Genomic DNA, 13,523 nt, shown 5'->3' on the forward strand with positions numbered 1-13,523 from the left:
AGGTCTCAGTATAGTTACAACGGCTGCTCCGTCCTTCAAACCGTAAACGCATTACAGCTTCACGGCAGAAATAGGCAGGGTGGTGGTACCTACCCGCGCGGACTCACAAGAGGTCCTACCAACATTGTAGTAACATGTTAATTATTTTATATTTTATTTTTATTGAAGGATTTAAACAAAAATCTTTTCTATACATAATTTAAAATGTATTTATATATATTTTAAAATATATTTACATATATTTTAAATTAAAACTGAGAAACGACCTCTTGACTATTTATATAGTCAAGAGGTCGTTTCTCTTATACACAGTATTCACTATTACAAGAGAAATGTGATTTAAGGATGGCAAATGAAAAAAAAACAATATTACACACCACAATAGAAGTTTCATTTCTTTCACGTGCACTTAGTTGGACGCGCACTATTTTTTACTTGTAATTTAGTTCATTTTACAAATATATTATGTTGTTCTGCTTTACTGTTCCTTTCCTTACTGTTAATTACTAGTTCAATAGAGGTAAATTGATTACCGTTGTCAGTATTACTTTACAGTACCTAACACTTTTCAGTATTATTGTATTGTTGTTTTTTTTTACATTATTGTTGCGCTTGTTTTTCGTTAATATAGTTTGGTTCACGTTTGAAAACCGGTTGGCGCGCTCAGCTGCTCACACAGCGCGCTGGGCGCGGCGGGCCAGCTGCGCGGCGTGCGCGCGCCCGTACGCGTGCAGCGCGCTCACCCGCGGCGCTCCCCCCGCTCCCCCCGCGCCCCCCGCGTACGTCACCTCGAACAGACAGTACAGCACCTGCAGACTCTCCTTAGCCTTCTGTAGCGCCTGGAAACCGAACCCTTCGTTGTGGTGCATCTGTCTCTGTGCGAGCTTGCCCCACACGTCGCTGTGGAGGCAATGAGTAGTGGGTGGACGGTGTGAATGATGACAATAGTGAATAGGGTGCAGTGACTGGGGCGCAGTTTCTGTGGTTCTAGGATTTTGATTGTTTCTTTGACTTCGATAGCGGTAGCGAGGGTAACGCGCGACCTCCCTGTCGGTAACACGGTTTGTTTGCGGTTCGCGGATTGAGCACTGCTCTTGGAAGTCTCGACGAAAGAGTCCCTCGCGTTTGGCTTACCGAGAGAGCGTTTGCCGTGAAAATGGCAGCGGTAAGGGAAAAGAACTTTGTTTAAGTTGTATAATGCTACAGCGGGGGGATATCAAACAAAGGGAGTTACTGTGAAAATTGCAGTTGAAAATTCTGGTACAAAAAAACGACAGATCACAAACGGAACACTGAGTTGCCGAACGAGTTCCGGGATCTGTAAAGGAGGTCCTGATTGATCCCGGGCGGCGATGCGTCGCAATTAAATGCAGGTAACAGTTTCCGAGCAGCACGTGAAGGGCGCATGCGCCGCGAACAAGCGAGGCCAGGTGATCGGGCGGTCGTAAAGCGTGTCCGCACTCGAGCGAGTACTACCGCTGGAATGACTTCCCTTTGTATACACAATGTTTGTGAGGTCGGGCACCACAGATAATCACAGTTGGCTTACGTAAAAGAAAAAGACATGGAAACGGGCCCAATAGAAATAGCGAAAGTGTCACGCGAAGTAAGTACAGAGCCGAGCCGCGGAGGGCGCTACTTGTCTGTGGGAGCGCGTCTGCTGCCTTAGCATCAGTTTATTTAATTAAACGGCTAGAAAGTAACAACAAGGATATATCGCGTTTGTTGGTCCAGTGGATGACGCACCTTATCCAGCTTGTCTCGGAGGTCTGGCCTGGAACCCATCTCCTTCTTGAGGCGGTACATCTGGTGCGGCGAGAGGCCGATGAGCTCGGAGAAGACGTCGCTGGCGAACTCCAGGTCCAGGGCGCCGCTGCCGTCCACGAGCGTGCAGCGGAGGCTCCAGCCGTCGCGCCCGACCGTCAGCTTTTGCAGCAGCTTTATGATCAGAGCTTTGACCGTGAACACTCTGCCCGCCCTGTCCGCTTCGGGCAGCTCCACGATCTGTTTGATATAGACGTAAGGCTCGCCGGGAACGACACATTGATGTTTGTGAAGCAGCGCGTCACAGCCGACTTCCACTTCTCTCAGATGGTCCTCATCTTCTGCAGCCATGAAGTCTTCATCATCGTAGTCGACTTTTAGACGTTTTTCTGGATTTTGAATAGTTTCAGGGAGAGGTCTCTTGGTGTGGTCCGACGGCGGCGCGGCGCGGGGGGCCGGCGGTCCCTCCGCTGGGTCGGGCAGCGCCGCGCGTTGGACGTTACACTCGAATGCGTCTCTTGTTTCTGAAACATTTTCACTAAATCTAATTACAAAGTTCACGCCCTAGCGGCAATAAATTGATAAGAGTCCTGGCCTTAAACCACAAGCCGCGTGCGAGCTACCGACGAGTGAGCAGCGGGGTGGACACTTGGAACGATTGCTTGCCGTGTGTGCGCGCGGGCGGCGGGCCCGTGCAGCCCGCGGTCAGCAGCAGGTGGCCTCGCCTGCACGTCACTGGACCTGCGCAGGTCGTACGTCGTACTTTATTCAGTCTCAAATCACCTTGATTAATTACAATGCAACAGTCAAAGATATTAAATTTAACGATATCGAAATAAATTAAGCAAATGAATAATAAAGCAGCTGTTTGCCGGCAGCCGACAGTGCTCTTTTCTGCAAGAGACGCTGACAGCTTACTATCGGATGCACTGTACGCTCGATGTTCAAAATCACGGCAATCCTGGCCGGTCTCGAACGTGGGATCCCGTATAAAGAGCAAAAGATAAAATACAGGAAACATCTGCACAAACCTTTAATCAACAGTTTGCTCTGTAGTGCCATGTTGGAGTGCAGACATCTTATTGGTTCGTACTCAATGGCAAAGAGCTCTTGATCCCCATCCGTCAGTTGAAGTTTTAACATTCTGAAGAGGGTATGAGTATTTAACGCCAGTTAAGACTGAACTTTTTGACCTCCAGAATTCGAATAACCATTTGACTATAGGGTATCCTTTATTTGCTGCCGATTGGCAGAGAAAACTTTGGGCCTGCAACCAGCTGCTAGAGCTGAGTTGATCCATGTGACACCCACACCCAGCTTTAACCTTGAGGGCATTAAAGTAATCCGATTCGCTTTCTAATGTCTACTGTACAGATCTTTGAAACAAATCCAGTATGTATGTGTGGACATGCCTTTAGCTGGATAAAAACAGTACACAACATCAAAGTTAACCACTTAACACCATCAGTGCAATAGAAAAAAGAAGTGGTTCAGTATTGGAAATTAAACACTGAATGGAATGTTTTATGCATACTTGCTTAACCTCCAGGAAGTCTGATAGGTTGTACCTACATCTCTATTGCAGCATCATCAACCACAAAATAAGAGACCTAGCATAATCCTGAATCAGATTAAAGGTAATTGTAAATCTAGAAAGTAGTTTCAATTATGTTTACAACACATAAAAATCTAAGAAAGTGTGTTAACAATGAAACCTGTGATTAGCTCTTTTATCCTCTTGTCTTGTTGTTGCCTCTACATTTTCCATATTCACCTTATGTAACTCCAAATACTGTTGATAAGCAGGGGTGCCTAAAATTAAATAATTTATTTTGTATAATTTGATAGCCAAGAGCCTGGAACTGGACAACTTCCATCCACTCAGTACTCTGGTTATCATGTGAGGCCAACGGGGATCATAGCTAATAAAAAAGAGAATAAGTAGCCTCAAAAATATACTACACCTTGATTTTTTTTTCACTGGGTAAACAAGATCATGGCCCACCTTATATCATGTAGTTAGCAGACCTCATTTTTACCCTAATTATGCAGGCTTATTGTGCTAGTGTTTGAGCGATCCGAGAGGATTTGAACTCGTGACATAAGATTCTGTAGGTGCGTTTAGAGACCGTTAGACTATTGATCTGTGATCTGGACAAATATAAATTGTGTTTATATAGGATCATCTTAAAATTAATCAGTAAGTCAGTCAGTCAGTAAGTAATGAAACTTAAAGAGGATAGACTGAAAATATTCGAACAGTCAGGCTATGTCAGAAAACGCTGTGCGAAAGAGAAGGCTGATCTTCTGGTCAAACTCTTCGCCTCAAACAAGACTATAGACGAGGGGGGTGCCACGCCACTGAACATTCGCCGGCGTGATAGCTCTCTGCCGGAGATCTGCTTTGCACAGTGTATAGTCAGGCAGGAGCGCCTGGCCCTGGACGTCCATAAGTCGAGTGGGCCAGATTGCATCCCTGCAGTGGTTTTGGCAACGTGCGTCCCTGAGCTGATACCTGCGCTAACGCGTCTGTATCATCTCTCGTACAGTAGCAGCAGGATTCCGTCTTCATGGAAGACTGCCCACGTCCACCTTATCCCCAAGAAGGTGACCGGTCGGACCAAACGAGCTATAGGCCTATCGCGATAGCTTCCTTGCTTCCCAAGATGATGGAGCGAATAATAAATAGGAAACTACTGAAGTATCTTCAGAATCGCCAGTTGATCAGTGACTGACAGTACGGTTTCCGTCACAGTCGCTCAGCTGGCGATCTTCTTGTATACCTTACAAACAGGTGGACTGAAGCTTTGGAGAGAAAGGGCCTTGAGCCTTGATGTCGCGAAGGCCTTCGACAGGGTCTGGCATAGCGAACTTCTGTCGAAGCTACCATTTTACGGAATCTCCGAGGGACTTGCAAGTGGATCGCTAGCTTTTTGGATAGGCGGAATATCACGGTCGTTCTAGACGGTGTCTGCTCCGATACCATGACCATTAACGGTTCTCTTCCCCACGCTTTTCGTCCTGTATATCAATGATATGCCGTCTATTAATGGCATGCATTGCTATGCGAATGACAGCACGGGGGATGCGTGATATATCGGCCATCAGAGTCTATCTCGGAGCGTGGTGCAAGAAAGATGATCAAAACCTGTCTGAAGTGTAGAATTTTCTGGGGCGAGTCTCCGAGAACCCATTGAAGGCAAAAGTTTGCGCGTTCACAGCGAAGAAGGACCCCTTTGTCATGATGTCACAATTTTTAGGAGTATCCCTGCAACCTGCCAAGAGTATTGGGATACTTGGGGTTGATATTTCGAGCGAGGTTCAATTTCGGAGTCATTTGGAGGGCAAAGTCAAGTTGGCGTCCAAAATGCTTGGCGTCCTCAACAGAGCGAAGCGGTACTTCAGGCCTGGATAAAGACTTTTACTTTACAAAGCACAAGTCCGGCTTCACTTCGCTTCTCTTTGTGTTTTTTCATACTATATGTTCCACGGGGAGTGCTCTGAGGAATTTATTGAGATGATTCCATCAGTATGATGGTAAAAACGAGATCGAGAAACGAGCGGGATCGCACCGCCCGCCACCAGAGTAAAGTTCATCCATACTACCTGGAGCCACTATGTACACGGTGCGTTTCTAGAGATCTTTTTGCCAAGTACAATCTGGCTTTGGAATGAGCTTCCCTTCATGGTCTTTCCAGTGCTATGACCGAAATGAAATTGAGTTGGTTTATATGCGATTGGGATCAACTGGAATGACGTTGAATATAATGAATGAGTGTTTCCTGAGCTCTATGTCATGTTCTTTTTCCAGCAAAGCTTGTGGAGAGTACTTAACAATAGGCAGCAGCTTGGCTCTGCCACTGGGGCATCTCTGTCCATGGGAGACAGTAACCACTCACCGTCAGTTTGACCATATGCTCGTCCACCTACAAGGGCAATAAAACTAAAAATAATAATTTGAACTGTGTCTTAAGGTAGGTGATTCGACGAGCAACACGCCGCCCTCGTCGCAGTCATAGGAGAGGACCTCTCGCTGCTCAGCAGCTCAGCAGCGCTCAGCAGCGACGCGTCCTGGAAAGCGATTCTCGACTTCTGCGAGTCCACCATATCGCAGAAGGAGGCGGTGGAACGAGAGAGGGAGAGCTCTTCCCTTTCCGCACCGATCCGTCGCCGTCGAGCCGGGGGCCGGAGGAGGGCATACGCCCGTACGTCTCGGCCCCTGTAGGTAGCGGCCGGTAATGGTCAAGGGGCAACCTGAGGGGGTAGAGGTCGCGCGGTGTGCTACCAGCACTCTAGCGCGCTGCCAAGGAGTTACGAAAGAGCGACCGGTTGGCGGTGTATCGCGTCCCGATCCGGCAGGCTGATTCTGGTCCAGCGAGGTATTCCGGGATACCAGCGGCACCGTCTGGGCGGCCTGACGGCTGCCGTACCGAGACGGCCGACGTTCCAGAGCCTTCGATTCGCCTCGAAGGCTCCGTCGGCTGGGCGTCCTTGGGGTGAGCCGCGCCGTCTGGTTGTAGTGTTGACCTCGGTAGCCCCCCTACCTCATCCGGGTTCTAGCCTCAGAGGGGATCGGACGTCGGGTGTAAGAGTGCAGGGGAGTCGTTTAGTGGGTGGGCCCTAAAATTCCTTGGGCCCGCGGTCTGCTCACAACACCATGCAGATCGTTGAGTCTCACATACCCCGCGCGCCCCTTATTCGCCTCGCGGGGACCTAGAAGGAGGTTGGGCGCAGGCCCGAAAAAAAAAAACAGGTGGAGGCATTAACAATATTTATATCTGTGGACTCTGGTGACCACTTAACATCAGGTGGGCCGTGAATCAACAACAACAATCAAAAGACATTACTCTAGGTTGTTGGGATGCACCTCGGTAGACTTACAATATACCCTACCAGTAATTTAGTGAAAGTAAATTTAGTTTGGGATATAACTGGTTAAAGAATGCTATTGCCTATTCTTTAGTAACCTTTATGAGATGGAGTGGTTCTATTTTATGCCTACTACACTTTTCAATCTGACATTGAGATCTTCACTTTATGATATAAGAATGATATTCAGTAATTTACCAATATCCTGTACAGACTTTATTTGTAGTAGGTAAACTCCATTAAGTATTTTATTATGTTCTTGAGATATATTTTTTGGCAGTGAGCCTGTGCACACCTCCTCCAAATCATTTAGCAACCACTGCTGTTTAGCTTCTTCCTGTATTTTATTCACGTCATCGCCATGTATTGCTCTTAAATATTCCACACAGCTATAAATGAAAAAAAAATTTTCATTTCAATATTTCAGAACAACTCAAGTTTACGTAAACATTAACCAGCATATCAATCTATTACTATTATGGCAAAGTTTCACTTAGGAATTAACTCACTCTTCCAACCATTCATCGACGGCATTCATGTAATTGGTAGCAAAGTGACTTCGAACCTTCGCCAGTAGATTTGTAGAAGACATTTTTTCGAACACCTTCGTTAAGATTGATAATAAATTTAATTACATATTTTTTTCACAGTTGATAAATATTATCACACACAATTACACAGTGGGTACACTAGGGATGTACGTTACCATTCGATTTTTATGAAGATCGATTCTATTCATACAAGCTAGCGATTTTTTAAATCGCTTCACTTCAATACGTACTTTATTAGAATCGATTCATAAGTTAAGTGAACCGAATCCTTTAGATCGTAGATATTATAAAAACATTGTTAAGAACAAAGATAGATTACAAATGAATGCCAACACTATATTATTTACATTATTAGTTTGTAATGTATATGACGGTACAAAGTGAAACAAGTCGATAGGCAAAAATAATGAAACATGATGCAGATAATTCTAAAAAGTCCTCGTTCATTTTATTTTGCTTTCGTTGTTTGTGCCGTAGGTACGTATCACCGTGTTTTTAGTATTGTGCCTATTGTGATTTTACCGATGCTCCACCTATTAAATTACAGTGTGAGGTCCAATTCCGTAAAGACTGATATTGGAGGAAAACGCAAAAACATGTCATGGTGTCGTAAGAACAAAAGGTACACCACAAACCTTTATACCCATATGAAAAGGCATCATCCTTTGTTTTTTTTTTTTTTTTTTTTTATTGCCCTTGTAGGCAGACGAGCATACGGCCCACCTGATGGTGAGTGGTTACCGTCGCCCATGGACTTCAGCAATGCCAGGGGCAGAGCCAAGCCGCTGCCTACCGCTTAGCACTCCCCATGGAACATACGGTACAAAATACAGAGGGAACCGAAGTCCCTCCGCAGACCCAGAGGCTCCAAACGATCCGTGAGAATGGGATTATCGACAATCCGAACGGCCCTCCTCTGTATGGAGTCAAATGGAAGAAGCTGGTATTTGGGAGCCCCGGCCCAGAGATGGGAGCAGTACTCCACGCGAGGCCGGACTTGTGCTTTATAAAGCAAAAGCCTTTGTCCAGGCGTGAAGTACCGCTTCGCTCTGTTGAGGACTCCCAGCATTTTGGACGCCAACTTGGCTTTGCCTTCCAAATGACTCCGAAACTGGACATCGCTCGAAATGTCGACCCCAAGTATCCCAATACTCTCGGAAGGTTGCAGGGATACTCCTTGGAATTGCGGCGCCATGACAAAGGGGTCCTTCTTCGCAGTGAACGCGCAAACTTGTGTCTTTATCGGGTTGAATTGAACCAAGTTCAATTCACCCCATTCGCAGACTCGCCCCAGAGAGTTCTCCACTTCAGACACAAGTTTTGATCGTCTCTCTTGCACCGCGCTCCGAGAGAGACTCTGATGGCCGATATATCGCGCATCCCCCGTGCTGTCATCCGCATAGCAATGCATGCCATCAATAGACAGCATGTCATTGATATACACTGATGAAAAGCGTGGGGGAGAGCACCGAACCTTGTGGAACGCCAGCGTTAATGGTCATGGTATCAGAACAGTCACCGTCTACAACGACCGTGATGCTCCGCCCATCCAAAAAGCTAGCGATCCACTTGCAGAGACCCTCGGGGATTCCGTAAGATGGTAGCTTCGATAGAAGTGCCCTATGCCAGACCCTGTCGAAGGCCTTCGCGATATCAAGGCTCACAGCAAGAGCCTCGCCCTTGCTCTCCAAGGCTTCAGCCCACCTGTGAGTAAGGTATACAAGAAGATCGCCAGCTGAGCGACCGTGACGGAAACCGTACTGTCGGTCACTGATCAGCTGGCGATCCTCAAGATACTTCAGGAGTTGTGTATTTATTATTCGCTCCATCACCTTGGAAAGCAAGGAAGTTATCGCGATAGGCCTATAGCTCGACGGGTCCGACCGGTCACCCTTCTTGGGGATAGGGTGGACGTGGGCGGTCTTCCATGAAGACGGAACCCTGTTAGCGCAATAAGAGAGGCGATACAAACGCGTTAGCGCAGGTGTCAGCTCAGGGGCGCACGTTTTCAGAACCACTGCGGGGATGCCGTCTGGCCCACTCGACTTATGGACGTCCAGGAGTCGGAGCTCCCGCCTAACTGCACACTGTGTGAAGCAGATATCCGGCAGGGAGCTATCACACTCGCAAACTAATGAAACGAAAAACCGAGATGAATATCCATTGGATAATTTACTACATTAACGGATCATGTAAATGTAAGTAACTTATATGTTTTATTATACGAAAAGCGTAACTTTTCTCATCGTCCTATAGATAAAAAAATAGTTTATGGAAGATTGATTTGTTTTGGCTATGATGTCATTGTTTTTATATTCACTTCAAACTTATGGCAAGAATAAAATTTATATAAATAAATATAGTAATATATAATTTATAAACAAGGTGTAACAAAATATTCACGGATTGTTTGGAACCTCTGGGTCTGAACAGAGCGAAGCGGTATTTCACGCCTGGACAAAGACTTTTGCTTTATAAAACATAAGTCCGGCCTCGCGTGGAGTACTGCTCCCATCTCTGGGCCGAGGCTCCCAAATACCAGCTTCTTCCATTTGACTCCATACAGAGAAGGGCCGTTCGAGTCGTCGATAATCCCATTCTCACGGATCGTTTGAAACCTCTGGGTCTGCGGAGGGACTTCAGTTCCCTCTGTATTTTGTACCGTATGTTTCATGGGGAATGCTCTGAGGAATTGTTTGAAATGATCCCCTCATCTCCTTTTTATCATCGCACCTCCCGCGACCGGAGTAGAGTTCATCCATATTATCTGGAACCGCTGCGTTCATTGACAGTGCGTTTCCGAAGGTCTTTTTTGCCACGTACCATCCGGCTATGGAGTGAGCTCCCCTCCACGGTGTTTCGCGAGCGCTATGACATGTCCTTCTTCAAACAAGGCTTGTGGAGAGTATTAAACGGTAGGAAGTGGCTTGGCTCTGCCCCTGGCATTGCTGAAGTCCATGGGCGACGGTAACCACTCACCATCAGGTGGGCCGTATACTCGTCCGCCTACAAGGGCAATAAAAAAAAATCATTCTTTACGTTTGGACGTGCAAGATTGGCATTTATAATTTCGAAATTGGATCCTTTTAAAAAGTCAGTTTTCAAGGCCAATGTTTTTATCCCTATTGTTTTTTAGTAAATTTCATTAAAGTTTGTATTTAATAAAAATAATGTTTTATTTTTTTAAATTATTGCAAATTTTGATTTGATTTTTGAATCGATTTGTAGGAGATCGATTCAACAGGATACGATACGATCCAAGAATCGATTTAAAGAGAAATCGTACATCCCTAAGGTACACTTAATCTTTGAGTATTAGTAGTTTTATTTTTCCAACTGGAAAGGCAAAAGTGTCGTACCATACAGCGTAATCTGTTGTAAATATATAGATTTGTCGGATTATGACTCAGACATCGGGAATTTAGCCGAGGTATACTACACGAATTTATCACTATTAAATAATCACTGATTGTAACGTAGTAATTTGAATGAACTATAAAAATTGAGACTGAACTGATTAAATGATAAGGTGAATGTTAACGGTCACACAGGGCAGTACATAGCTGTCACGGACTGTGTACATTGCATAGAGTTACTGTTGTAGGTACTTATTAACTCCATGGTACATTGACACCACTGAAGTATGAAACCTGACACCACAGAGTTAGGGCTCGTCGTCGAATAGTCGTCGAACCAACTATATTGATCAAAATTAATTAATCTGAGTGATAAAAATAAAGATATCTAGTAAGAGAGGCCAACTTAAGGGTGATCATTTGTTTAATTAATTATAAATAAATAAAATACGAACAAACAATTTTTACATTCGAACATTAACGAACAAATGACGAACAAATAATTAAAAATATATAATCTCAGTAAAATGGTGGTCATTTACTGAAATTTTTTCAGTGGACTTTTTGGAGGATCCCGAGAAGTTACGTCCAGCGGCTTTGTTTTATTTCCCACATTTGTGAACTTTCACGGATACTAAACAGTTAATAAGTCACTGTAATTACGTACCGTAAAATGTGGTGATTAGGGATTGAGAGGTGATTGGGGAAAAAACCAGGAAAATCTTTCGACGCTCAATATTAGTTTTATATTCGTTGCAAAATCTTCCTTTTTTGTAGTTTCAGAGTAGAATGTTGAAAGCTCACAAAACAACTCTGAATATGCATAATAATAGCTGCTAACTTATAAAAAATCGCGTTTCAAATTAACTTCCTGTGGTGGTAACTATTTTAGTGCTAAAAACTTTGCTCTTTTATTTATATGATAATAATAGAAGACGACTGTGGTTTATAAACGTTATTTAGTGTTTGAACCATCATATATATTAAAGGTAAGTCTCAGTTGTTATTGGTTTTAATGTATTTGATAAAATAAAAATACATGTAAGATCTGTTGTTTTTGGGGATATTGGGGACGTCGTAGGTACAAATAACAACCAAAAAGAGGTCAATTGGGATAAAAATAAGTGAAATGGAAACGACCTAAGTATAAATAGGTACAGGTTTTGCAGGGTTGTCTATATATTTTTTTAATTTGTTGGTAAGAATCTGATTTATTCATGTTTTTGTCCAGAACTTTTATTCAAAATTATAAATGTGTCATTTTATGGTATGGCCATGGAGTTCATAAGGCTTGGCAAATATTTCTATTATCAGTTACGTATTGTTTTCTATTTTTAGATATGCCTCGCGTTTACGTATCAAAGAGCGCAAAGCATTTTATGAGATATGGTCCCTTAATATTAAAAACAGCAATAGAAGCCTATGAAATTGGGAATAAGTCTTTAGTTGAAATAGCTAAGCAATTTAATATAAGTACGTCGATTTTGCACAGACATGTAACAAGAACAATGAAATCTCAAGGTGGACAAAAATGTCTTAAGTAATACATAATAAAATATTTAATATTTGTCCAGAGTAGGGGTATCCATCTGATTAATCCATGGAATAACCGACACACCTAATCTCTTAACCCAGATAAAAATATCAGCCCCTAAGTACTTACCAAGAATGAAGAAATATAAACCGCTTATAAGATAGCCCGCTTATTCGAATTTAGGTGCTTACTCTCCCTTAAACAGAATCCTTTGGGACTACAATAATGTCTTCGGTAGCGCGGTCTCCATCAATTTTCATTCGGAGTTGTCCGATTGCGCTGATCTAATTTTAAGTGATGAAATAGATGTTTTTTCTAATTGTCTAACAACTTACTGGAAAAATCTGTCGCGGATCATTTCCCAAGTAAATATAAATTAATCATAAGTAATTAAATGTAATCAGGTTTTAGTTATATATAATTTTTTTTTTGTTGTTGTCAATGCACTGTCTATTGCACCTATGATTGAGGTGACATCTGCCATGCACTTTTGTCAGTTTTTCAATGTTTTTTATTGATGATCACTTTGTTGGTGCAACTAAATAAATTAATTAAGCCAAGCAGTGCCAACCCTAGCAAGTTTCTCTATGAACACTAATTTCGTCCCCATTATGCACAATTACCGGGTAAATAGGGATTACACCTATTTTTGCTTTTTTTGTTTATACTGGAATGCTAGTTGCATAGTTTTAAGTGCCTTATTCACGATCCATCTTGCTGTACGTCCCGCCAAGGCCATGCACGATGCACGATGCAAAAGGATCATGAATAGGCTTGACGTACGTCGATAATTATTATTAATTGCGGCCTTGAGCTGACGTACAGCCGTGATGGATCGTGAATAAAGCGCTAAATGCATCGTGCATCGTGCATGGCCTTGGCGGGACGTACAGCAAGATGGATCGTGAATAAGGCACTTTAAATTGGATAACAAAGATGCCAAGACTCAATCATTTTGATCCTGATATAGCATTATATACATCAACAACTACCTTAAAATTGATCATAAAGTTGGAATTTGTCCCTAATCACTACATTTTACTGGTATATAAAACCTGAAGAAACATTATATAACAAAATAAAACAATTCACACAACTTCACTCTTCGCGTGCCCGCCAAAAAGTCCCGCCAAGTAGTAGTTTTATTTTTCCAAATGCAAAGGCAAAAGTATCACACCATACAGCTTAATCTTTTATATATATATTTTTATGAAATATGATATTATGAAACGAAATGAAGCTGATTAATTTAATATGAAACATGGCATAGCATGAATTGAAATGAGATATATCATCTCATTTCAATTCAATTTCAATGGGATATTTTTATGAAAAATGATAATATGGAGTGAAATGAAATTAAGAATTTGAGACATTAATCAACTGGGATGAAATTAAATGAAATGAGATGAGATGATATGGGATGAAATATAATCTCAGTAAAATGTT

At 43.1% G+C, this 13,523-nt stretch overlaps 1 protein-coding gene across 2 annotated transcripts; it reads right to left on the minus strand.

Moving 5' to 3' along the window:
* Positions 1-184: 184 nt before the first annotated feature.
* Positions 185-7,355, minus strand: RMI1 (RecQ mediated genome instability 1). Of its 2 annotated transcripts, none has more exons than XM_062674066.1 (7): positions 7,143-7,355; positions 6,832-7,022; positions 3,480-3,576; positions 2,796-2,908; positions 2,431-2,505; positions 1,747-2,288; positions 185-900 (listed from the first exon to the last, which is right to left on the minus strand). In XM_062674066.1, the coding sequence occupies exons 1-7, from the start codon at positions 7,223-7,225 to the stop codon at positions 823-825; spliced, it is 1,179 nt and encodes a 392-aa protein (XP_062530050.1). In that variant the 5' UTR covers positions 7,226-7,355; the 3' UTR covers positions 185-822. The 2 variants fall into 2 exon arrangements, with proteins under 2 accessions (XP_062530050.1, NP_001266291.1); NM_001279362.1 differs by having other exon boundaries at positions 672-839; positions 7,143-7,225.
* Positions 7,356-13,523: the final 6,168 nt, after the last annotated feature.

The sequence above is a fragment of the Bombyx mori genome, chromosome 3 (genome assembly GCF_030269925.1).
Source record: "Bombyx mori chromosome 3, ASM3026992v2".
Taxonomy (NCBI): domain Eukaryota; kingdom Metazoa; phylum Arthropoda; class Insecta; order Lepidoptera; family Bombycidae; genus Bombyx; species Bombyx mori.